Below are 25,170 nucleotides of genomic sequence, written 5' to 3'. Positions count from 1 at the left end.
CAGCCCAGGGACCCTTGGGCCAATCTAGGAAACCACTTTTTCCTCCTAGGCTTACAGGCCTGTTATAGGAGGGACTACCATGAAGACCTCTGACATGCACTGGAGACATTTTCCCCATTTTCTTGGAGATTAACATTCAGCTCCTTGTTACTTATGCACATTTCTGTAGCCAGCTTTAATTTCTCCTTAGAAAATGGGATTTTCTTTTCTATTGCATTGTCAGGCTGCAAATTTTCCAACTTCTATGCTCTGCTTCCCTTTTAAATCTAAATGCTTTTAGCAGCACCCAAGTCACCTCTTGAATGCTTTGTTGCTTAGAAATTTTTTCCACCAGATACCCTTAATCATTTCTCTCAAGTTAAAAGTCTGCAAATCTCTAGGGCAGGGGCAAAATGCCACCAGTCTCTTTGCTAGAACATAACAAGAATCACCTTTGCCCCATTTCCCAATGAGTTCCTCATCTCCATCTGAGACCACCTCAGCCTGGACCTTATTGTTCATATCACTATCAGCATTTTTGTCAGAGCCATTTAAGAAGTCTCTAAGAAGTTCCAAACTTTCCCACATGTTCCTGTCTTCTTCTGAGCTCTGCAAACTGTCCCAAACTCTGCCTGTTACTCAGCTGCAAAGTAGCTTTCATATTTTTGGGTATCTTTTCTGCAGTGCCCCACTCTACTGGTACCAATTTACTGTATTAGTCCATTTTCATGCTGCTGATAAAGACATAACTGAGACTGGGAAGCAAAAGAGGTTTAATGGACTCCCAGTTCCACATGGCTGGGGAGGACTCACAATCAAGGCAGAAAAGAAAAAGAAGCAAGTCACATCTTAGATGAATGGTGGCAGGCAGAGAGAGAGAGAGAACTTGTGCAGGAAAACTTCCATTTTTAAAATCATCAGACCTTGTGAGACTTATTCACTATCAGGAGAACAGCATGGGAAAGACCTGCCCCCATGATTCAATTACTGCCCGCCTCCCATGACACATGGGAATTGTGAGAGTAACAATTCAAGATGAGAATTGGGTGGGGACACAGCCAAACCATATCAATTTTTTTCCTAGGTAGACCTCCCCTTGTTCTTTTACTCTGAGACTGTTAACTTGTTGCCTTATCTGTTGTGAACTCCTGTTGAAAACATTCTCATTTGACAAAGGCATTTTTGTATTCAATGTATACATTTTTTTCTACAAAAAGATCGATATATATATGTTTTTTTTTCTTGAGGTGAGAAATGAAAAACTACAAAAGCTTTACTGGTTACTGCCTTGCTGTGGTAGCCTTTATGAGAGCAGGCTTTTCAGTAACTCATTGTCAGGTTATCTCACACTTGTCAGCTGAACAGCTGCACACTTCCTTCTCCAAGGCCATACTCATTACTGAGCATGGCATGGGGTCCTCATTCCATCACTTAAGTGTGGCTGTGGAAAGAAACTGCTGCCTGGACTTCCGGGCAGCTATACAATCCTTAGAAGAAGTGGTGAAAGAAGCATCAGAAGTGGTTCCCTGAAGGTACTCTTCTCTGAAAGCAGTGCCAGGCAGCTAGTAGGGTGCCCGAATGAATGGAACAGGAAAAGAATACACCTTGAAAGGATAAAAATCCCATATCACAGGCAGAATTCAGACAGCATGGATTAGAAGTAGTGTGTATAATATACAATCACTTACGTTTTGCAGATGGTCAATTAACACAAGGATAGGATTTTAAAATATCTTTCTTTTAAGATATATTTTCATATGGTGAAATGCACAGATCTATTTTTTACTATGGTTAAAAATGCATAATGTACAAATTGCCATTTAAACCTTTTCTAAGTACACAGTTCTGTTGCATTAAGTACATTCCAGTTGGAAATGCACAGATCTTCAGTGTACAATTCAATGAGTTTTGGCAAATACATACACCTGTGACACTAATATATCTTTCAAGATATTGAACATTTTTGTTACTCTGAAAAGTACTTTTATTGTCCCTATGTCCCTCAAGCATAAAATTTAAATAACAACTTACTTTTCTCCATTATATGATCTTTTTCATTAAATAGCATGTAAAAAGATTTGTAAGTATAGAAAAATAACACAAAAAGAATCATCCACAAGGCAAATCATAACCCATATTGATACATCAAATCCTTAAGTAAGCCAATGACACAGCAAGAAATAAAATACAGAAGTAAAGAAGTTTAAGAAAAAAATTATTTAATTTTATTTTTAGAGACAGTATCTTGCTCTGTTGGTCAGGCTGGAGTGCATTGGTACAATCACAGCTCATTGTAGCCTTGAACTACTCGGCTCAAGCGATCCTTCCACCTCATCCTCCCAAATAGCTGAGACTACAGGCATGCACAACTATACCCAGCTAATTTTTACCTTTTTTTTTTTTTATGTAGAGATGGGGTCTTGCTGTGTTCTCCAGCCTGGTCTCAAACTTCTGGCCTTGAGCTTCCTCCTGCCTCAGCCTCCCAAAGTACTAGAATTACAGGTGTCAGCCACTGTGCCTCACCTAGAAGGTGTTTATAACTATAGTGCAACTATAAATTTTGTTTTAGGATAATAGAATAATTCTTGAGGTCACTGTCTCACTCATCTCTCCCAAGAAAGTTTAAAATAGTGTAGGATCACTAAGCCCACAATTCCAGGCTTCTCTCACCTCGAAGATTTCCCATTCTATATAAGCTGCTGAAATCACCAGCTTTTGGATACACCTCCAAGAAGAACAAGGAAAGCACCAGGGGGGCGAAATGGATTCATAGCATCATTTATCCCTGATGAAAATAACGTTAACTGGGTCTGATGTGTTACTCTTGATAATCTGAGAACCTGGCTGAACCTTTATTTCTTTGTTACTTTGGTGCAGTTGGCAGCATTGGCCAGAATGACCAGAATGACAATGTGGTTTAGATTGGGATTGTGGAACAAATGAAATAATGGTTAGAGACACCCCGTCCTCCCAATCACTGAGCAGAATCAATAGATGCTTACGGTTTAGGTGTGGCCTTAGAAGATACTTCTGGGCATATGCTAGTGCATGAAAGGGTGGAGCTGTTAGGGCAGAAGAGCAATTTATGGAGATAATGACCTCTCAGGGAAGAGAATGTCCCCATTTGTGTCAGCATGAGATAGAAATGGCACTGGGTAGTTACAGGAAAATGGAAAACCTCAAACAACAGCTAAAACAGAAACTAGGCAAAGAAACCACAGGATAACAGAAAATCCAAAATAAGGGAGAGAAAATGGCCAAAATCCTGGTCGGGTGACATGTCCATGACTCTTCCAGGCAAACCCAAATAGGGGAGAAAGGGGCGGTAGGAGTGGAGGCACATCCCTGAAATCATCTCCTTTTCCAGAACATCTAATGATTATTCCACCTTTCAGTTAAAGAAACACTCATAAAATTCGAAAGTCAAGCTTTGTATGCATGACTTGTTCTCACAAGCGTGCCTGGACTTCTCTCTTAAGTGTGTACTTTCGCTTTACAATAAAAGCTTCCTGCCTTTCACCTCCTTCTGACTCATCTCTGAATTGTTTCTTGTGATGGTGTCAAGAATCTGGAAACTAGCTGGGGCTGGGGTCTCACTGGCATGCAGAGACTCTCCTGGGATCACACTGGCATCCACAGAGCCTCTTGAGCCCTCCAGCAACAAGTTGATCTGGTAATAGCTTTGGAACTTTGAGGGGAAGTTGGAGACTTGGCATGAGGGATAAATGCAGTGGACTGAGACTTTAGACAAGTGGGGATGGGGTCTTTGACCAGGCGCCAGTGGTAGCTCTCCATGCAAGCTGCTCGTTTCCTATGGATCCCCCTAGCTGTGGTGGGCATTGCAGTTGCCCTTGGGTATTTCGAGTGGCAGGGTCTGCTCACCCTGGATAGACCATCACTATCCAGCTGTGCCACTTTGCATGCTCCATCCTTCCTCTGCTCCTTCTCGGCTGCTGATTTTAGAAACAAGGTAGACCAGGGAAGTCTGACTGTTTACAAATACTCCAGTCTAGCCTGATCTTCAGGCCTCCGGCTGCTAGACGGCTCCAATGAAGGGATCTCGACTATGTTAGGGTACCCCCGTTCACTTGAAAAGCTGTCTTTCTCTGGAAGCAGATGGCTCAGAGTCTGTTGTGTGAGCGAGGGTGAAGGCGGCCTCCAAACTTAATGCCAGATCTGGCTAGTTTTAGCATCAGAACACCAATGGAGAGTAGGTCCTGTGCCTTTAAAAAGTTGGCTTCCAAGGGGTAAGGAAGACAGATGTCTTCGTCATCTGGATTTAGTAAATCAAGTGCCTACCATTTTAGGTGATCCCCTTCTTGAGCATGCACTTTTGGAGCGTATCAAAACCTGGGGTTCATTGTGAGGGCAGATAGATGAGGAAATTGGATGCACACCTGTTCAGTCTTTTAACATGGGGGTATATCCTCTGTGTGAGGGGGTTCTGAAGGCCTGTGAGATTGAGACTGGCCTTTACTGGTGCTGATGGAGGCTCCTGCTACTGCAAACTGGGCTGCTCCGTGGAGTCATTGTTAAGTGGAGCTGTACAGACTGCAGGGCTAAGCACAGGGTTTGGTGTAGACTATGCGGTGCCGGCTCTGCGTGCAACCAGGTTTGCTATAGTTCAGCTGCAATGAGTGCTGCTGATGGAGTTTTGCTTGACACTGCATGCACATGGCCAGCCAGATGGTAAATTTTCTGCTTCAATGTTCATTAAACCCAGCTCATGGTTGATGCACAGCTGAGTCATTCCCTTTGCCAATGGCTGAGACAGTGCCTCTGACTTAGCGGTCTGCATGGCTCACTGCCAGGTGTGCAGATCTCAGGAGGAAGCGTGGATCAATACCAGGCAGCCTGAGTTATTCAGCTAGAAATGATCTTGTGGACTGCCTCTACATTGACAAAATGGACATCAGAATATTCAATAAATGTATACCCAAAGGAAATAAATGATGGAAGCCCTTTTCCCCCTCAGATTCTACTTCATTTGACAACTTTGAAAGACATTTTCTGAGAGATTTGGCTTTGGGTTATACAGATATTTTTGAATATAAACTTAGTACTGGAGCAGTTTCAGAAGAAAACAGGGGATGGTCCAAAAACATGTAATGGTTGGTGGAGAACACCAGGTAAATTTTCTCTAGGAAAAATATTCTGTGTCATCTTTGAAGAGAAAAAGAAACCTCTTTATCCATTTGAAAGGATATTTCCGCAATATATTTATATGAAATTAAGTGAAGTAGATAAATTGGCCTTCCTATATCTTAAGGGAAATCCTCAAAATGAAGAGATAGGCACAGAACTATGTCACAAATAACTATAATATTATAAATCATAAACACTTAAAACTTTTATGGCCTCTACTATGGGGACAATCAAGACTGTGCTTCTTGAGCTAAGAGAATAGCAGATTCTGGACAGGCTCCAAGTATTGCCAATTACTTAAAGTCACCCACCCTTTGAGGGGATTTGGGAGAATCTTCTTGTGCTTCAGTCCTGTGAAGTAAGAAGTGATTGCAGCTTGGGTCGAATAATGATTCACATGCACTATTATCAGAGTGCAAAGTTAACAAGGGACAGACTATGTTGGTTTTTTTTTTTTAATGTATCAACTTGAGCAGGCTGCCATCTCCAGTCTTTCAATCAACACTACTAGGTGTTGTGATAAGATTTTGCAGATGTAATTAAAGTACCTCATCAGTTGACTTTGAATAAGGAAGATAATTCTGGATAATCCAGGTGGGCCTGACATAACCAGCCGAAAGCCTTAGAAGCAGAACTGAGGCTTTCCCAAGAGAACAAATAATTCTCCCATATACAACAGCTTTAGCTTCGACCCATGGAGTTCTATTTGGAGTTCTTGTGAGTTCCCTTCCTGACCACTTGCCCTATGAATTTCAGACTTGATTAGCCCATCACACAATTGTGTAAGATAATTCCTGTAACAAATCTCTTAATGCATCTATCTCTTATGGGTTCTGTTTTTCTGGCAGATGCATACAGCTCACATTCAAGAGATTCTCTGCTTACTGAAATTTTAATTTATCTAACCTTTGTGACTTCTACAGATCTCTGATACCTTTAAAAAGATGACTATTGTACCTCATTTGTTTTTTTCTAGTTGTTGTTGTGGGAGTTTTGGTCTCCCAGTGTCTACTGTAGGGTCTCCCAACAGATATGGAGTAGAAAAGAAGAAGAAATGGTATTCAACTTACAATGTGGTTCTGACATTATTTGTATAACAAGGTCTAAATATTTACATTCTGAGACATGGGTATAATTAAATATTCCAAGTATTGCCTGTCCATAAATTCTTAAATCTTAAACTCAATCTAAGTAGCACTTAGAGTTTTACGATGACTTTAATATTCCCTATTGCAAAGTAAAGTAATAGGATTGGAGTCATAAAGAAAGACACGTGATCCTGTATAATGGAACTCCTGACACTTGGTGGGAGCATCCTGTACATCAAGAGCCAGTATATCCTTTGCTCATTTCGTTTCAACTGCCATTTATTTCTTCAAGGTGACTTCTTATGATGCTACTTTTTGCTTCCCACTTTATTCTCTTTCATTTCTTGTAAATTTCTTTGGAGGGGGATGCTTCTTATTTGTAAGGTTGTACATGTAATACAAATTCAGGCTTAGAGAAGACAAATAAATTCAAAGAACCAGCATAGGGCATGGGCTGTAAAATGGGCAGCTGTCTAAAGAAGCCCAGTTGAAACAACTGGAGATGCGGGTGTGGGATCTGGAGTGAGAAGCAAGGCAGAGTCTGTGGTGACTCTGAATCTTCACAACAGGCATAAGTGAAAAGAAGAAAAGGCAGGTTTGATTAGGAAAAGAATATGCAACACGCCTCACATGCACTGGGTAGCCTGTTCTATATATGGAGTTTACCTCATACTACAAGGATTTATGTGTATGTTTTCCACAGTTATCTGAGAGCTCCTACAATTCACTGTTTAGGTCTTCCTGTATTTTGATTTCAGACCCTACCTCCCCTTAATATCCTCTACCAACTACCCTCCATTCTCTCATCCTCCAACCCTTCCCCCTGCCCTTTGACTTTGTCTCAGAATGTTATGGTCTATTGTACAAAGGCACAAAAAGAGCCACTGTACTCAATTTTGTTGGCTATATACAGCTAAGTACATCCTAAAAAATTGTTGCATTTTTAAAAGAACAATTTACATCCTAGAAGGTATCTTCATTTATGGACATAAGCTCTTTTAAATGCAATAGCAATGCTACACCCAACAATTACTTTATCTGTATAAGGATGCAGCATTTGGGGTTACATTTTATAACGATATGAAATAAAAAAATTATGCTAGAAAAAAGTTACACTTCCAAAATTATTTAAACTTGATTTTAGTTTTCAGCATCAGAAATATTGCAATTACAGCTCAGAAAAATGAGGAAAGGCCTCTAAGAGACTCTTCTTGCTGAAATGTGATTCCAAATAAATAAATAAGCATACTTGAATTGATAATAAGGCTTTGAGCTATTCAGCTTAAAAATAGGCTTACCCCATTAAGATTATTAAACTCAGAGGCATATTCTGAAAAGAGCTTTTGAAAATGGATTTCTTGCAAACTGTCATCAAATATTCATAGATAAAATAATTATGTGGAAAGATAAAGGGATTGTGGAAATTAAAGGGGGCTGATAATAAAGGGAACTGGATGAGATAGTTAAGCAAACTTTTTGAGAGGGAGAATTTTTTTAGAGGAGGTTGGCGTGAAGCTTAGACTTGAACATTTGAACATCTGTTTTTTTAGCCCCTCATTGCTTCTGCCCTGGTGAATAAAGTGCATGGATAAGCATAGGTGACAATTGCTTGACTGTGATGGAATTTAACTCCCATATGGGTTTGTATTCTTTGTTGCTATACATTCAGTCTTTTCCTTACCATGAGCATGGATGCGGCTATGCAGTGTTCTTTGCAACCTTTATCATGTCTAACACAGTTCAGGGAAGTGTCACTGAACAATAGGCTGGTGGCTGAGAAGAACACTGTATACTCAGTTTCATATTTCCTTGCTAAAAGCCAACACATAAGATATTTAAATTTGTATGGTCTTACAGCTAACTGAGTGGAAAGAGAGGGATTTGCAAATTTAACCAACTTAATTATTTTATACCTGAATATTTGATGATAGAAGTAGGAAATTCTTTTTTTTTTTTTTTTTTTTTTGAGATGGAGTCAAGACTGTGTCACCCAGGCTGGAGTGCAGTGGTAGGATCTCAGCTTACTGCAACCTCCACCTCCTGGGTTCAAGCAGTTCTCCTGCCTCAGCCTCCTGAGTAGCTGGGATTACAGGCAACTGCCACCACACCCGACTAATTTTTGTATTTTTAGTAGAGATGAGGTTTTGTCATGTGGGCCAGGCTGGTTTCGAACTCCTGACCTCAGGTGATCCACCTGTCTTGCCCTCCCAAAGTGCTAGGATTACAGGCATGAGCCACCACGCCCATCCCAGAAATCTACTTTTAAAAGAACTTTGTGTAAAGCTCTTCCTATATGAAGGTCTTCTTGTTTATATTTCCTAATGCTCTCTTGAGTAGCAGCTGGAAGTTTAGACTGAATATTTGTCATTTTCTTTTACTTTCCAAATCACTCCAATCTGTGTGACTCTATCTTTTGTTGTAATCAAGTCTCAGTGAATAAACCAGGCACCTTCTAACCAAAGTAGACAATTTACCTCCTGTATTGACCTCCACACAAAATTGTATAATGGGTCTCTACCCTGCTCAAGTATCCTCTACCCTCTGAGTACTTTCTCAACCAGACACCTAAAGGAAACAGATGCCTGAGTCAGAGCAGCTCTGGAGCAGAAATTTGTTTTCTGCATTGGCAAAGATACCTATTAAGTTACAGAAAAATATATCTACATTTTATATTTTACAGCATGCAAATAAATATGTGTATAAAATATAAATATATTTAGGTTATGAATCAATATATATATACATAAATCAATGTTATTGATTTAATAGGTTTTAGTGTTTACTAGAAAAGGAATTATTGAATTTGTAAAGATGGCTCACATAAATATGCTTAAAATACGTTAATCATAATGTGTGAATGTGTTTAAAACAAAGACAATTTCACAATATTAATAGCTACCAAGAGATATTCTACATGAAATTTGTTTGATGTTTTATACTAGAAAGATTAAGGACTATGAAATGTTTCCCTTGATCATTTGACAATGTAATATTGTATATCTTGTAACTATTAGGCATCATCCTAGGTTCTAAAAATAAAATTTTTAAAATGGAGGAAAAATTCTGCCACCAGGGAGTCAGGGAGACAGAGGGTGACAGCACTTAAATGCTACAGCATATAAATCCCAGGAGGCTGAGTGTAGCACTTGACGGCCACCTAGTCCAGACGGGGTCAGATACCATCCAAGTGAGTTGATGTTTGAGCACAGTCCCTGTATCCTTCACTTTCTAAAGCATGAATGTCCTGAGCCCTATTCCTACAGGATTCTATTCTAAGGTCTTCACATTAAAGAGCATCATGAATAAACACACACTGAAGTGTTAATAGCTGATGATGAGTTCATGTGTTATCTCGTCTCACATTTTATTAAAGAACAAAAGACTTTATTTCTAGCTCATGTAGCTAATGATAGACTTAAAAATAAAAAAAGTGTTAATAGTGAATGATGGACTTTCAGGTTCCAGTAGCACAGTTAATTAATTTGGATGAAGTGTATTGTCTTAGTGCCTTTAAATTACAGATGCAATTTTGCAGATAATACCGCTGTTCTCACATTTCTCTCTCTTTAGCTGCTACGTGGTTCTCCACTTTTGCATCCATAGCATTTTAGGAAATTTCCAGGACTCTGAGCTAGATCTCAAAATCTCACGAGCCCAGAAATCAATCAGGGTATAAAAGTGGAGACTAGCTTTTAAAACTGATTTATAAACCAGCCAACAGGTATCTAAGGAAATGAGTTTCAAACTACCCTTAATAATATCTTTTTTCACCACAACACAATTATCAAAATTAGGAAATTAACATTGGTACAGTAGTGTAAACACAACTATAGACCTTATTTAAATTTCAGCAACTTTTCCACAAATGTCCTTTTTCTATTCTGGTATCCAGTAGAGGTTCTCAAATAGCATTTAGTTGTTATTTGTCCTGAGTCTCCTCCAATATATGATTGTTTCTCAGCCCTTTCTTGTCTTTCATGACCTTGACACTTTTGAAGAGTGCTGGTCAGCTGCTTTGTAGAGTGCCCTTCAACTTAGCTTTGTCTAATGTTTTCTCACGATTCGATTGAGGTGCGGCACTGTTGCCAGGTATGTCACAGACAGGCTGTGCTGTTCTTAGTATATCCTATCAAGGGCACATGGTATTCATATGTCTTACTGCTGGTGATGTTAACCTTAATCACTTGGTTAAGGTGGTGTCTGCTGGATTTCTTAATTGTGAAGTTTCTCTTTTCACTTTGTAATTCATAAATATCTTGGAGGAGATACTTTGACACTATGAAAATATCCTGCTTCTCTTCAAATTGATACCTTTAATTCCAACCCCCACACTACACATTTCATTCCAGTCTTCCCTCACTCTTTATTTGTAAGGAATATGTTCCCAAACAATGAGAAACTTGGCTCTAATTATCGCCTATATTTACTTACTTGTTCAATCCTAGCATAAATATAAAATGGCTTTAGAATTGCTAAACCAAAATCCTGTGAGAAACAAAGTTACTAATTAGATTACAGTTTTTTTGTATAGAGTTTTGTCTTTAGCCTTACAATGTCTAATTAAAACATTGTTTTCCAAAGATATTTTGTTTGGTTAATTCTTTTCTTTCTCAACATCTTCAGTGGTATTAAGGTATTCATTCATTTAGGCTCATTTGTTACTGCGTTATTTTATGTTGAGTCTTTCTTTCTCCATCCTGGCTGAATTTAACTGTTTACGTGTTTTGGGATATTTTATAATATGTGAAACCTTATAGAAGTTTTAAGAATTAGAGCTATGAAACAAGAATATTCAAAGAATTGTCACTACCCATTCCTGTTTCTTCTTTTTTTCCATCCTGTTAACACCTACCCTCCATAGGTAACTACTCTTTTTAGTTTCTGGTTTATACTTCTTGCATTTCTTTACAGAAATGAACAGATACATGTCTATGTTATTCTACCCTTTTCTTACATGAAGGGTAGTCTACAATAGTATGGACACTTTACTTTCTTCACTTAATATCATATCACAGGAATCACTTGGTATCCTTTCATAGAGATCTTCCTCATCCTTCTTTATATGTGTAATACTACATCACATGGAGGTTTACTCAATCACTCTCCTGTGTAGGGGCATTTAGGTTCTTTGTGTAATTAAAACAATACTCCTCTGATGTTTTGCAATTATAAAAAACACTGCAGTGTACAAATTCACTCATATATATTTCTGTTTTTTTGGATAGTAAAAATATACTTTATTTTTAAATACAATAGCTGCTAACAGTATACTGATGTTGATGTTCCAAGAAAATACATGTATTCAATAATAAGCTTGCATTTGCCTCTTCAAGAAATTCTAAAGAAAATAATCCAATTCTGTTCAACATTATGCCTTGAGGAGTTGAAATTTTTTCCATGATAAAAATATAATTTGTGAGGCCCAAACTTGATTATTTATAAAAGATGGTGTTTCTAAAAGCCCATATATATCAACAATGAATGCTCCCTTCTCTTTGAATGCTTAATTCAAATTGATGTAAGACATTGGTGAATCAATAAACTTGATGAAATGTGTATCAAAATGTTCATGAAAAAATACATTTCTATTTCCTCTCCATTTTAATTTGTAGATATTTTCTAAATGGGATTTTTAAGTGCACAGAAATAAAAGCTATCTACATGTAACTCTGGAGAGATTAAAAACACAACACAAGTAAAGTTAACATGCCTAAATCCTAGGGTTGATTCACTTAGTCTAAGAATAAATGTCAGAAATCTCTTAATTATATATAGATTGCTCAAGGGTTTAAAGATAAATTTAGAAAGCCAGAATTACCAAGAAATAAAATCTTATTTGAATTTTATCACAAAAGTTAACAGTCCTAGTAAAAGAAGACAATAGAACTGTATAGAAAATTCAAATCTACATCAAAAAAGAGTTTTATGAACTAGAACAGTAGAGCGCTTTTCAACTGTTAAATAAGAAAATTTCTCAGAATCCCTTGGAAAACGAGACTTTCCATTCAGACTCCAATCTCATTTAAGTAAAACAAAACAAGATGTTTAAATGAAGGGGAATGATTTGTTAGTTTTAAAAATAGAATCAGATGTTTTCCATTATGTTAATTCATACACTACATGAATTCCCTACCATAAAAACTTTTATGTCCCAAATTTCTCAAGATTTTAAGCTATGATCTTTCCATAAACCATACACTGAGGTAAAAGCATGTTGTAGGATCACACTTTTTACTAGCATTCATCCATTTGCCAGTTTTCACTGCATTTGACTAACTTCCCTGATAAAGTAGTATCTGTCTTTCTACAGAGAAAAATAATTCTGCCTTCATCATAATCATAATAGACCTGCCTTCCTTGAACGTCTAGATAAATGGCTAAGTGTAATCACTGGATAAATAAAAAACAATGAAGAGAATAAATAAAAATGAAAATACTTTGCATTTCAGAATGTGTTTTTCATCACTCTGTTTTGAAGAATGAAGCTCTTTCTTTTGTTAGTCCTCCACTCTGCACCTCTTGGTCCACCATTCGCCGGAAGGAACAAACCTCACCTCTCTTGAATCTTTTTTATACATTCAGCTATAAAACAAGGTCCAATATTACCAGAATGAATGCCAAGTTGCCACTATTTTGAGAGTAGGTGAAGAGTGATAATGCCTGCCTGTGTACTGTACAGATGGGACAGTCTCACTAAATCTACTGCAAAATAATTTCTGAATAGATAACTATATAGTGCTTCTTCCTTGAACCAGATAAATCATCATCCAATATTTTATTACGAAACGATGGGTGCTTAAACTTTGATCAGCAGTAAGGAGTTTTAAGAAAGGTAAGGCAAAGGAATCTCCCTGAGCCAAATGGATACAATATGGAGCTTTTTGTATCTTTCTATATTAAGCTAATTACTGATAGGTTCAAAAATTGAAGTATGCTTATAAAAAGCTGCTTCCATAAAGCCAGTGCTTACTAAGTGTTAGCATGTCAAAGGGAGAAAACACTGTGATTTCAAAGTAATACACTTAAAATGTTAAAAAAAAAAAGCCTACGAGAAACAGTACTTCCTACACAAGTTAGGTATCAAAAATTAGTAAAAATGGGCCGGGCACGGTGGCTCACGCCTGTAATCCCAGCACTTTGGGAGGCCGAGGTTGGCTGACCAACATGGTGAAACCCCATCTCTACTAAAAATACAAAAATTAACTGGGCATGGTGGTGCACAGCTGTAATCCCAGCTACTAGGGAGGCTGAGGCAGGATATCGCTTGAACCTGGGAAGCAGAGGTTGCAGTGAGCTGAGATCGTGCCACTGCACTCCAGCCTGGGCAACAGAATGAGACTCCATCTCAAAAAAAAAAAAAAAAAAAAAAGTTAGTAAAAATGTATTATAGTCACAACCAGTCTTTGGAATAGTAGTTAGAAAATTTGATTTTTTTACGTAAAGAATAAATACATAGCCAAGTGTCAGCAAGTTCATCCTCCCTTGTTAGAGGACAAATAATTTCTTATTTAGGACTTCAATTTAATAACAAAACAAAAAGCCCTCAAAACCCAAAGAGGCAGAATGCTATTCCTCAGCTTGGTTATAGACAAATTTGACTCAAGGAAGTGCAATGAGTAAGATCAGGCAAGACTGTAGTAAATATACACTCACCATGACTATAATTTAGTCCAAAAAGAATGAACAATCCTCTACACAAGGTATATGGGCTGAGAGAGTTGGTAATCTGTTGGTAATCTGTGTCTATATTAAATATGCTTTAGAAACAAAAATTTACTTGATATTTTGGCAACCCCCCCAGTCATTCCTTAGGTTAATTTCTGTAAATGTTAATTTTTACATTACTAATCATTTTACTTCTTAGCTAAACTAAATATTAGCTTATGTAGTATTGCTCAAGAGATCAACAAATAATAGCAAGCTCTATGATCACCTAAAAATGAGCTATGTAAACTAAAGGAATAAAGCAATAATGTTCCAAATGAATGGCACAGGGCACAATACGTATAATAAACAAATTTAGAGAGAGTATAAGGTATGTATCAGTTTATCTTATAAGGACAAAATGCTTGAGGAAGTTCTTGAGAAAACCCTCCCTCCCTCCCTCCAAACGTTTAGCATCTACATCGTGTCAGATATTACAATTGGTATGAAGGATAAATGCTTTTAGGCAAAAGTAAAAACTTACCTACAAAGCAAAATAGCAAAGTCTAGTGTAGTGACTTTTTGTAGAAGGCTTTCTTCTCTGGTGGTAATGTTCTTTAGTACATGTCCAGGATAAACTAAATTGAAACCATGTTTTTGATACAGTAGCAATCCTTTTATATACTTTTACTACATTTTACAAAATTCTAAAAATTACGTAAATTTTTGGTACCATGCATTATGCACCAGTTTGGGGCTGCCTGATGAAGTCATGGCTACTGTTATAGTATTAAACACTGCACCTGAAAAGTTCGGCCCTCTGCATTAACGGGCACAATGCTGAGGGCTCCTAAGAGATGGCAAATTACCTCTATGCAAGGCTCTTGTATCGGTTCGAACCCCGAGAGTGCACCAACAAACAACACAAGGTGGTGTGGAGCAACACGCTATTTTTGATGACCGCCTGGGTACTAATGGGCTGAGGCCTAAAATGGCGTCAGCACCAAATGACGACGGGGCAGGGGTTTTATAATCTCCTGTAAACAGGAAGTGTCTCAGTCTGATGTAACTGCTAGGCGGTACCCGGATGGCCTCTCTCTTGGTCTTCAGTGGGTACGTGTCTTCCGGCCAGCTCTCTTCCTGCTTCTGCTATGTTGCTGATGCACACTGCTGGCGCAAGTGGCCTTGCGCCTTGGGATCGGGCCTGAGGAGAGAGGAGTTATTCATTCCCTTAAAGCTTTCATGCCCCAGGGTGAATCTTTCAATCTAAAGTAAAAAGTTTGTGATGTAGTATCTCCAAATTTGAGGAAATGGGGACATGGGTACGAGGGGTAGGCAGGGTAAAAGGATTTTAAAATAATAGGGCTTAGGAATGTATACTTCAGGATAACTACTATACCTTGCTTGTCTATCCTTGACCCTAACCTTGAATGACTGCATGTTCGTGCAAAATACAATTTCTACTCTGTAGAAAAAGGAGCTGTCTGTTAGGAAAAGCATATTAGGGGAAGACATAAAGACATCTCCATCATAAATGTGATTTTACTTGTTGAGTTTTTTGGATACATCACTATAGGCTATTTCAACCTTCTTACCATGGGGACAGGTATTGGTAAACTCATCCCTTTTACATGCGTTAGTTAGATAGCTCCATATGCCAGTCATTCTTTCTGGAATATCAAAGTTGTGATATTTTTTGGCCACCACCTTGACAATATGCAGTTTGGGCAGCAGGTCAGCTAATGTCATTTCATTGCCAACCGGAAATTTACGTATAGAAAATGTAATGTCCTCCCTGCTATTTTTATCAATTTCATCAGGGAGGGGAGGATTCAGATATTCATTCAGTTTCTGCAGGGTTTTCAAGAGACTCTTCACCAGTGCTTCATTAGCCTCTGGCCTTGAATTCTTGATATATGCAGAGAATTTGGCAAAGACGTCCATTCCAGCAGTATTTGATTCTGCGTGTTTTGGTGAAAGCTCTAAGTACTTGGGAGGGCATACGATGTCTTCAAGAAATTCCTCAATCTTATTTACATTTGTTTTGACCTCATTGTTGAAAGTTATAAATGGTGGGTGGGTCCTGAGGGGCAAGTTTTGCAGGTCTGCAGGCCTCCTTTTCAGGTCAGCAATTGTAACACTGAATACAACTCCTTTGAGCCAAAGAATCATGAAGAGCCTCTGGGAAAGGGGGCAGTTTCCTGTCCTTTCACCATCAGTGCCAGCCTTGATGAAGAGCTTGATGAGGGGCTCTGTCCTCCTCCTTCAGCCTGTTCAGTAAAGCACATTCAGCAACATCGACAAGGCCGTGGCCTGCTCAGCTGGGCTCCTGGAATGGCGGTGGCTGCCTCTGTTCCAGGGCTGCTCTGGTTGCTGGCTCCCGCCATGCTGCTCACTGGACAGTCCTCATATATGTTTCTGAATTGTGGGAGGTGTGGCATCAGGATAGATTCCTAGAGGTATGATTCCTGTGTTGAAAGGTAACATTTGCTTCCTCGCAGGCTCTCCAGTAAGAGTGTGCTGTCACATTTTAAAATTTATACCAATCTGATAGATGAGAACTGGTATCTCAGTGTTGCCTTAATGTGCCTGTCTCTAATGATAAGTGGCTTTGAACATGTGTTTGTCTATTCGAGGACTAGTTTTATATCTTTGCTTGGAAAATTGTTTATTCATATATTTTTCCAAAAATATTATTTTCAACAGAACAGACCATCTAGGAAAGCAGATTAAACTCAAGAAGAATTGTTTTGAATAAGTTTAACATTGATCAGTTCAAAGATGATGGACATTTCCCTCTCAAAACAAGTCAACATATAGGGTAAGTCCACATTACATTTTTAGATTCTAAGTAATTTTATACATGCAGTGATATAATGATTGTATCATCCTCAGACTCAGATAAGTGAGGTTCCTGTTTTGGTTTCACATTTTACAAGGCTCAGAGGTGGCCCTCCTCCTGCCATGTCCCTCTCTGTAGAGTAAGGATTCCATGGGCCAAGAAGAGAAGTCACCCAGAACTGGTAAACCCTTCTAGACTCACACCTAGTATATGAGATCTTGCAATTCTCTGCCCAAATGGTCGTGAGTTGGCTTCCAGGGCCTGGGTGAGCCTGCTTCTTGAATCCATCCCCTCAAAGGTAGATGATGATAGGCCCCACGGGTAGCAAAAGAATGGCTGCTTGAAGGGAATGGGGTGGAATGAGCTTGGATATGTGGCTATGGTGTGCACTCAAGTACATAAAAGGCCCCTTTGTTGTGTGGGGTGGAGCCTGGATTGGGAAGAGGATGGAAGGTGGCTGTGAGCTGGGGCCCTCAGACTTGTATCCATTCCCAGGACTTGTAAATGTTAGTGGCAGTCCTATATATTGAAGTGATCTTTTAAAAGTGCATGCTTAAAAAGAATTCTTTATTCACATATCTGAGAAAATTGATAATATAGAGACACCTCCAAGTCCTGAAGTATGAAATGTGTAAGACCAAATAGAAATCATTTGAAAAAGTTGGAGGGCAAGTACTGCCTCATCTAGAGCAAGTTTTAGTTAGAGCAAGAACTTGAAGAGAATGTTGAGAGAAAAGGATGAGGATAAAGATTTAGCGGATGACTGACCTTGTGTTCCAGGGGGCACAATGAAGGAGTTTCAAGTGAGGAAAGGGCATAAGATATGGGGTCAAATAGGGCATCTATGAAGTCAAAAGGTGAGTTAAATGTAAGAAATGAATGATTAATTTGGAGTGCTGGGCTTTCTATGGCAGTTTTAATAGCTTTATTAAGATATAATTCACATATAACATTTATCTATTAAAATATATAGTTAAATGGTTTGTAATATAGCATATTCACAGAGTCGTGCAATCACTAACATAATCTAATTTTAAAATGTTTTCATTGCTCCAAAAAAGAAACCTGGTACCCATTAGTAATCATTCCATATCCTGCTACCTTCTAGCCTCAGGCAAGCACTAATCTACTTTCTATCTCTGTAGAATTGCCTATTTTGGAAAATATGTAAATGGAATAATAAAATGCGTGTTTTTTTGTGACTGGCTTCTATTGCTTAGCATGTTTTCAAGGCTCATCTATATTGTAGCATATGTCAGGTTTTGTTATTGCTATTTGTGATTGCTGAATAATATTTTGTAGTATGGATATACCACATTTTGTTTATCCAGTCATAAACTGATGGGCATTTAGATGGTTTTCACTTTTGGCTATTATGAATAATGCTGCATTGAACGTTTATGTATACATATTAATGAGGACATCTGTTTTCATTTCTCTTGGGTACATGCCTAGTGGTGGAATTTATTGGCCATGTAGTAAATGTTATATAAATGTGCAAAATATAGACTGGGTATATTGACCCTGTATTAGTCTGTTTTCACACTGCTATAAAGAACTCCCTGAGACTGGGTAATTTATAAACAAAAGAAGTTTAATTGACTCACACTTCTGCATAGCTGGGAAGGCCTCAGGAAACTTACAATCATGGCAGGAGGCAAATGGGAAGCAAAGCACGTCTTACATGGTGTCAGGAAAGAGAGTGAGTGCAGGGGAAACTGCCACTTTGAAAATCATCAGACCTCTTGAGAACTTTCACATTACTGCAAGAACATTGTGGGGGAAACTGTCTCTATGATCCAATCACCTCCCTTCCAGGCCCTCCCTAATAGGTGGGATTAAAATTCAAGAAGAGATTTGGGTGAGGACACAGAACCAAACCATATCATCTGTCCCTCCCGCCTCCCAAATCTCATGTCCTTTTTACATTTCAAAACCAATCATGCCTTCCCAAAAGTCCCCCAAAGTCTTAATTCATTCCAGCATTAACTCAAAAGTCCAAGTCCAAAGTCTCATCTGAGACAAGGCGAGTCCCTTATGCCTATGAGCCTGTAAAATCAAAAGCAAGTTACTTACTTCCAAGATACAGTGGGGGTACAGGCATTGGGTAAATGTTTCCATTCGAAATGGGAGAAATTGGTCAAAACAAAGGGGCCACAGGCCCCATGCAATTCTGAAACCTGGCTGGACAGTCATTAAATTTCCTTTGACTCCATGTCTCACATACAGGGCACACTGATGTGAGAGGTGGGCTCCCACAGCCTTGGGAAGCTCCACCCCTGTGGCTTTGCAGAGTACTGTCCCACTCCTGGCTACTTTCATGGGCTGGCATTGAGTGTTGGTGGCTTTTCCAGGCACACAGTGCAAGCTGTCAGTGGATCTACCTTTCTGGGTTCTGGAGGACAGTGGCCCTATTCTCACAGCTCCGCTGTGCAGTGCCCCACTGGGGACTCCATGTGGGAGCTCCAACCCCACATTTCCCTTTCACACTGCCCTAGCAGAGGTTCTCCTTGAGGACACTACTTCTGCAGCAGACTTTTGCCTGAACATCCAGGCATTTCCATATATCCTCTGAAATCTAGGTGGAGGTTCCCAAACCTCAACTCTTGTCTTCTACACATGTGCAGGCCCAATACCACATAGAAGCCACCAAGGCTTGGGGCTTGCACCCTGTAAAGCAATGTCCAAAGCTGTACCTTGGCTCCTTTTAGCCACAGCTGTAGCAGCTGGGATGCAGGGTGCCATGTCCTGGGGCTGCACAGAGCAGTGGGTCCCTGGGCCCAGCCCAGGAAACCATTGTTCTCTCCTAGGCCTCTGGGCCTGTGATGGGAGGGGCTGCTGCAAAGGTCTCTGACATGCGCTGGAGACACTTTCCCTATAGTCTGGACTATTAACATTCAGCTCCTTGTTACTTATGCAAGTTTCTGCAGCCTGCTTGAATTCCTTCCCAGAAAATTGGTTTTTCTTTTCTATCACATGGTCAGTTTGTAAATTTTCCAAACATTTACACTCTGCTTCTCTTTTAAACATATATTCCAATTTCAAACCATCTTTTTGTGAGCACATATAACTGTACACTTTCAGGAAAAATCATGTCACACCTTGAATGCTCTGCTGCTTAGAAATTTCTTCTGCCAGTTACCCTAAATCATCTCTCTCAAGTTCAAAATTCCATAGATCTCTAGGGCATGGGCAAAATGCTGCCAGTCTCTTTGCTAAAGCATAGCAAGAGTCACTGTTACTCCACTTTCCAACAAGTTCCTCATCTTCATCTGAGACCCTCAGCCTGGACTTCATTGTCCATATCACTATCAGCATTTTGGTCAAAGCCATTCAACAAGTCTCTAGGAAGTTCCAAACTTTCCCACACCTTCCTGTCTTCTTCTGATCCCTCCAAACTGTTCCAACCTCTGCCCATTACTCAGTTCCAAAGACACGTCCCCTTTTTTGGGTTATCTTTATAGCAGTGCCTCACTCCTGGTACCAATTTCTGTATTAGTCCATTTTCACACGCTATAGAGACCTCCCTGAGACTGGGTAATTTATAAACAAAAGAGGTTTAATTGACTTACACTTTTGCATGACTGGGGAGGCCTCTGGAGACTTATAGTCATGGCAGAAGGTGAATGGGAAGCAAGGCACGTCTTACATGGTGGCAGGAAAGAGAGTGAATGCAGGGAAACTGCCACTTTTAAAACCATCAGATCTTGTGAGTGAGAACTCCCTCAGTATCACAAGAATAGCATGGGGAAAACTACCTCCATGATCCATTCACCTCCCACCAGGTCCCTCCCTTGACATGTGGGGATTGTAATTCAAGATGAGATTTGGGTGCGGATACAGAGCCAAATCATATCAGAACTTCTGTTGTTTAAATCTTCTTAACAGGCACCCATTAGGTCAAAAGCCCTTTAGTGCCAAAGTAAAATTTTTATATATCCAATTGTTTTAAATATAACCCATGTCAACAGACTTAGCCATTTAGAGACTGCCTGCTTTGCATACTTTGTAAAACTGTACCTAATATCTGTTAGCTATAGGTAAGATAAACCCTGTGGCTTTAAAGGACTCCAAGTTTTTGCTGCCTTGCAGAGTTCTCTGATCCAGCAATTCCCTGCAGTGCTGTGCAGTGACATTATTTAGACCCAAATCTTCTTGATCTCCTTCTCCCCTAGAAAGCTTCCCTCACCCTTCTTTTCTGGTGGTAGCCCATAGGCCTTTGCTTTTGAAAAGCTTCATACCGTGCAGGGCTTCCCTCACATGCAAACCTGTCAAAAACACCACCTAAATAAAGCTTGTATGTGCTACTACTACTGTGGTTATATCTTGTAGTTATGTTTTTATCATTGATCAGCACTGAAATGATTAAGCCAGGAATAGTAACTCTATGCTTAACATTTTGAGGAATTGTGAAACTATTTTCTAAACTGCATGAACCGTTTTGCAATCCCACCAGTATTGTATGAGGGTTTCATTTTCTCCACATCTTTGCTAACACTTATTATTGTCTTTCTGATTGTAGCCATCATACTGGGTATAAAATGGTATCTTATTGTAGTATTGATGTACATTTCTTTAATATTTAATGATGTTCAGCATCTTTTAGTGTCTTTACTGGCCATTTGTTTATCTTCTTTGGAAAAATGTCTGTTCAAATATTTTGCTTATTTTAATATTGGGTTATATATATATTTATTACTGAATTGTAAAGGTTCTTTGTATATTCTGGCTACATATACCTAATCAGATATATGCTTTGCAAATATTTTCCCCCATTCTGTACTTTGTCTTTTTACTTTCTTGATAGTGTCCTTTGGAGCACAAAAGTTTTCAATTTTTATAATGCCCAATTTATCTTTTTTTTCCCTTTTACTTCTTTTTATTTTGATGTCTTATCTCAGAAGCCATTTCCCACCCCATCATCATGATGGTTTACTCCAATTATTTCTTCTGGTAGGTATATTTCATATGCTTGGGTGTGATTTACTTTTTGTTAATTTTGTGATGTAGTGTGAGATAGAGATCCAAATTCATTGTTTATGTGGATTTGTCCAAGTATCACTTGTTGGAAAGACTATTCTTTCTTCAGTGAATTGTCCAGCCAACTCTGTTGAGAATCAATTGCCCATAAATGGGAAAGCTTATTTCTGGCTCTTAATTCTATCCATTGTTTTATATGTACATTCTTATGTCATTACCACCCTGTTCTGATTACTGTATTTTTGTAGTAAACTTTGAACTCAGGAAGTACAAGCCCTCCAACATCGTTCTTCTTTGGCTTTTCTGATTCCCATTTAATTTCATGTGAATTTTGGGATTAGCATGTCTATGTCTACAAAGAAAAGGCAACTGGAATTTTGATAGCAATTGCTTTGAGTCTGTAGATGAATTTGACAACTGTACTAGGTCATATTCACAGGGGCCAGGGTTTAGGACTTTAACATGTCTTTTGAGAAGACACAATTCAACTCATAACAAGGAATATTGTCATATCAATATTATTCTATGGATATGTGACATTTTTCCATTTATTTAGATATTCTTCTATTTCTTTCACCAATGTTTTGTATTTTCAGTGTACAAGTCTTGCACTTCTTTTGTTAAATGTATTCCAAAGTATTCTTTTTGATGCTACTATAAATTATATTTTCTTAATTTAATTTTCAGATTGTCCATTGCTAATATATAGAAATACAACTTATTGTTATATATTTAATCTTATATTTTGCTACATTGTTGCACTCATTTATAAGTTATAACAATTTTTTCTATGGATTCCTTAGTATTTTCTGTACGAAAGGTCATATCACTTGCAAATGGAGATAGTTTTACTATTTTCTTTGTTTCTTTCTTTTTTTTTTTTTAAAGTAGAGACAGGGTTTCACCATGTTGGCCAGGCTTGACTTGAACTCCTGACCTCAGGTGATCCACCTGCCTCGGCCTCCCAAAGTCCCAAAGTGCTGGGATTACAGGCATGAGCCACCAGTCACACTTTTCTTTTTCTTGCCTAAATTTCCTGGCTAGAATCTCAAATACAATGTTGAATGAAAGCGGCAAAAGTGGACAGCCTTGCTTCTTTCTTATTTTTGGAGGAAGGCATTCAATCCTCTGTTGTTAAGTATGATGTGAGCTGTGGGGTTTTTGGTAGGTGTTTTTTATCAGGTTGAAGACATTTACTTGGTATTAATTCTTTAAATGTTCTGGATAATTAATCTGGAACTGGGCATTTCTTTATAGAAAGCTTCAAGATTATTAACACAATCTCTTTACTTGTCATAAATCTACTCTAATTACATATTTCTTCTTGTGTCTGTTCCTGTATTTTGTGTCTCTCCAGGATATGGTCCATTTTATCTGTTATCTAATTAATTTTTTGAAAAACATTTGTTTCTAGGATTCCCTTATAATCCTTTATATTCTTTAAGGGGGTAGATATATTCCTTCTTTCATTCCTGGTTTTTGAAATTTGAATCTTCTCTCTTTTTCTTGGTCAGCCTAAGGTAAAGATTTGTCAATTTTGCTGCTCTTGTCAATGAACTAGCTTTTGGCTTCATTAACTTTCTTGATTTTTCATCTCTGCTCTATTGCATTTATTTCAGCTGTAAGTTGTGTCTTCTTTCTGCTTGCTTTGAATTTATTTGCTTTTCTTTTTTAGTTTTATAATGTGGAAAGTGAGATTACTGATTTAAGATCTTTCTTCCTTTTTGATATTGGCATTAGCATCTATATATTTCCCTTCAATAACTGATGCTGCATCTCAAAAGTTTTGGTATTTTGTGTTTCATTTTCATTTACTTCAGAATATTTTCTAATTTCTCTTGTGATTTCTTCTTTGACCCACTGGTTATTTAATAGTGTGTTTTTGATTTTTAAAACTGTGAATTTTCCCAAAACCTTAGGTTGTTGGTTTCTAATTTTATTGGTTTAGGTCCGTGAACACACTGTATTATTTCAGTATATTGAGGCTTGTGTTATGGGCTAGCACGTAATCTATCTTGAAGAATGTTTTACATGATTTGAGGAAAAGTGTATGCTTCTTCTGTTGGGTAAAATGTTCTATAAATATCTGTTCAGTTTAGTTGTTTTATAGTGTTGTTCAGGTCTTCTTTTGTTACCTTGTTGATCATTGGCCTATGTGTTTTATCCATTACTGAAAATACTGAAAGCAAGGTATTGAAGTCCCCAGCTATTATTGAATTTTCTATTTCTTCCTTCAGTTCTGTATATTTTGCCTCATATATTTTGGGGCACTGTTATTAGGTACATACATATATTGTAATTGTTATTTCTTCCTGATGACTTGATCCTCTTATCATTATAAGATGTCATTAGTTTCTTTTAACAATGTTTGTCTTAAAGTCTATTTTGCCTGATCTTATTCTAAAAGCCCATCTTTTTGTTACTCCTTTTGTGATAGCGTGGTAATTCTTTCCATCTTTTCCCATTTAACTTATTTGGGTCTTTGAATCTAAAGTGTGTCTCTAGATCATGGGTTTTAATTTAAAATTTTTATTTTCTTTAATCTTTCCTTCAGTTAGAATATTTAATCCATTTATATTTAATACAATTACTGGTATACTAGAATATATTTCTTCCATTTTGTTATTTGTTTTCTGTGTCTTCTGTGTTTTTTATTTCTCTACTCCTTGATTACTGTCATCTTTTGTATTGAATAGATGTTTTTAATGTAATGTTTTTAATATCACATTAGTTTCTTTGTTGCTTATTTTACTTTTTTTGTTATTTTCTTAGAAGTTGTTCTGGATATTACAATTAGTATTTCAATGTAAAATAATTTAATTCAGATTAATAGTGTGTTAATTTCAATAGGATACCAAGTATGATTTAGTGGTCAGCCAATGATCAGTAGAAGATTTTAATTTTTGTGGGTACATGGTAGATGTATATATTTATGGGGTACATGAGATGTTTTGAAACAGGAATGCAATGTGAAATAATCACATCATGGAGACTGGGGTATCCATCCACTCAAGCATTTATCCTTTGAGTTACAAACCAATTATACTCTTTAAGTTATTTCAAATGTGCAATTAGCTTATTATTGACTCTAGTCATCCTGTTGTGCTATCAAATAGTAGGTCTTATTCATTGTAACTTTTTTGAACCCGTTAACCATCCTCCCCTCCCCTGCAGCTCCCCTCTATACATCCCAGTCTCTGGTAACCATTCTTCACTCTCTATGTCCATGAGTTCAATTGTTTTGACTTTTAGATCCCACAAATAAGTGAGAACATGTGATGTTTGTCTTTCTGTGCCAGGCTTTTTTTACTGATCATAATGATCTGTTACATCCATGTTATTGCAAATGACTGAATCTCATTCTTTTTTATTGCTGAATGGTACTCCATGGTGTATATGTACCACATTTCCTTTACCCATTCATCTGTTGATGGACACTTAGGTTGCTTCCCAACCTTTGCTATTGTGAACAGTGCTGCAACAAACATGAGT

The 25,170-nt window shown here is 38.0% G+C and overlaps 1 protein-coding gene across 1 annotated transcript; it reads right to left on the bottom strand.

Moving 5' to 3' along the window:
- Window positions 1-15,398: 15,398 nt before the first annotated feature.
- On the bottom strand, window positions 15,399-20,937 carry LOC100975038 (chloride intracellular channel protein 4-like). The gene is made up of 2 exons (XM_055104514.1): window positions 20,888-20,937; window positions 15,399-16,119 (listed from the first exon to the last, which is right to left on the bottom strand). Exons 1-2 carry the CDS (start codon window positions 20,935-20,937, stop codon window positions 15,399-15,401), a joined length of 771 nt encoding a protein of 256 aa, XP_054960489.1.
- Window positions 20,938-25,170: the final 4,233 nt, after the last annotated feature.

This window comes from Pan paniscus, chromosome 1, assembly GCF_029289425.2.
Source record: "Pan paniscus chromosome 1, NHGRI_mPanPan1-v2.0_pri, whole genome shotgun sequence".
Taxonomy (NCBI): Eukaryota; Metazoa; Chordata; class Mammalia; order Primates; family Hominidae; genus Pan; species Pan paniscus.
This window is presented reverse-complemented; position numbering and strand designations above follow the sequence as displayed.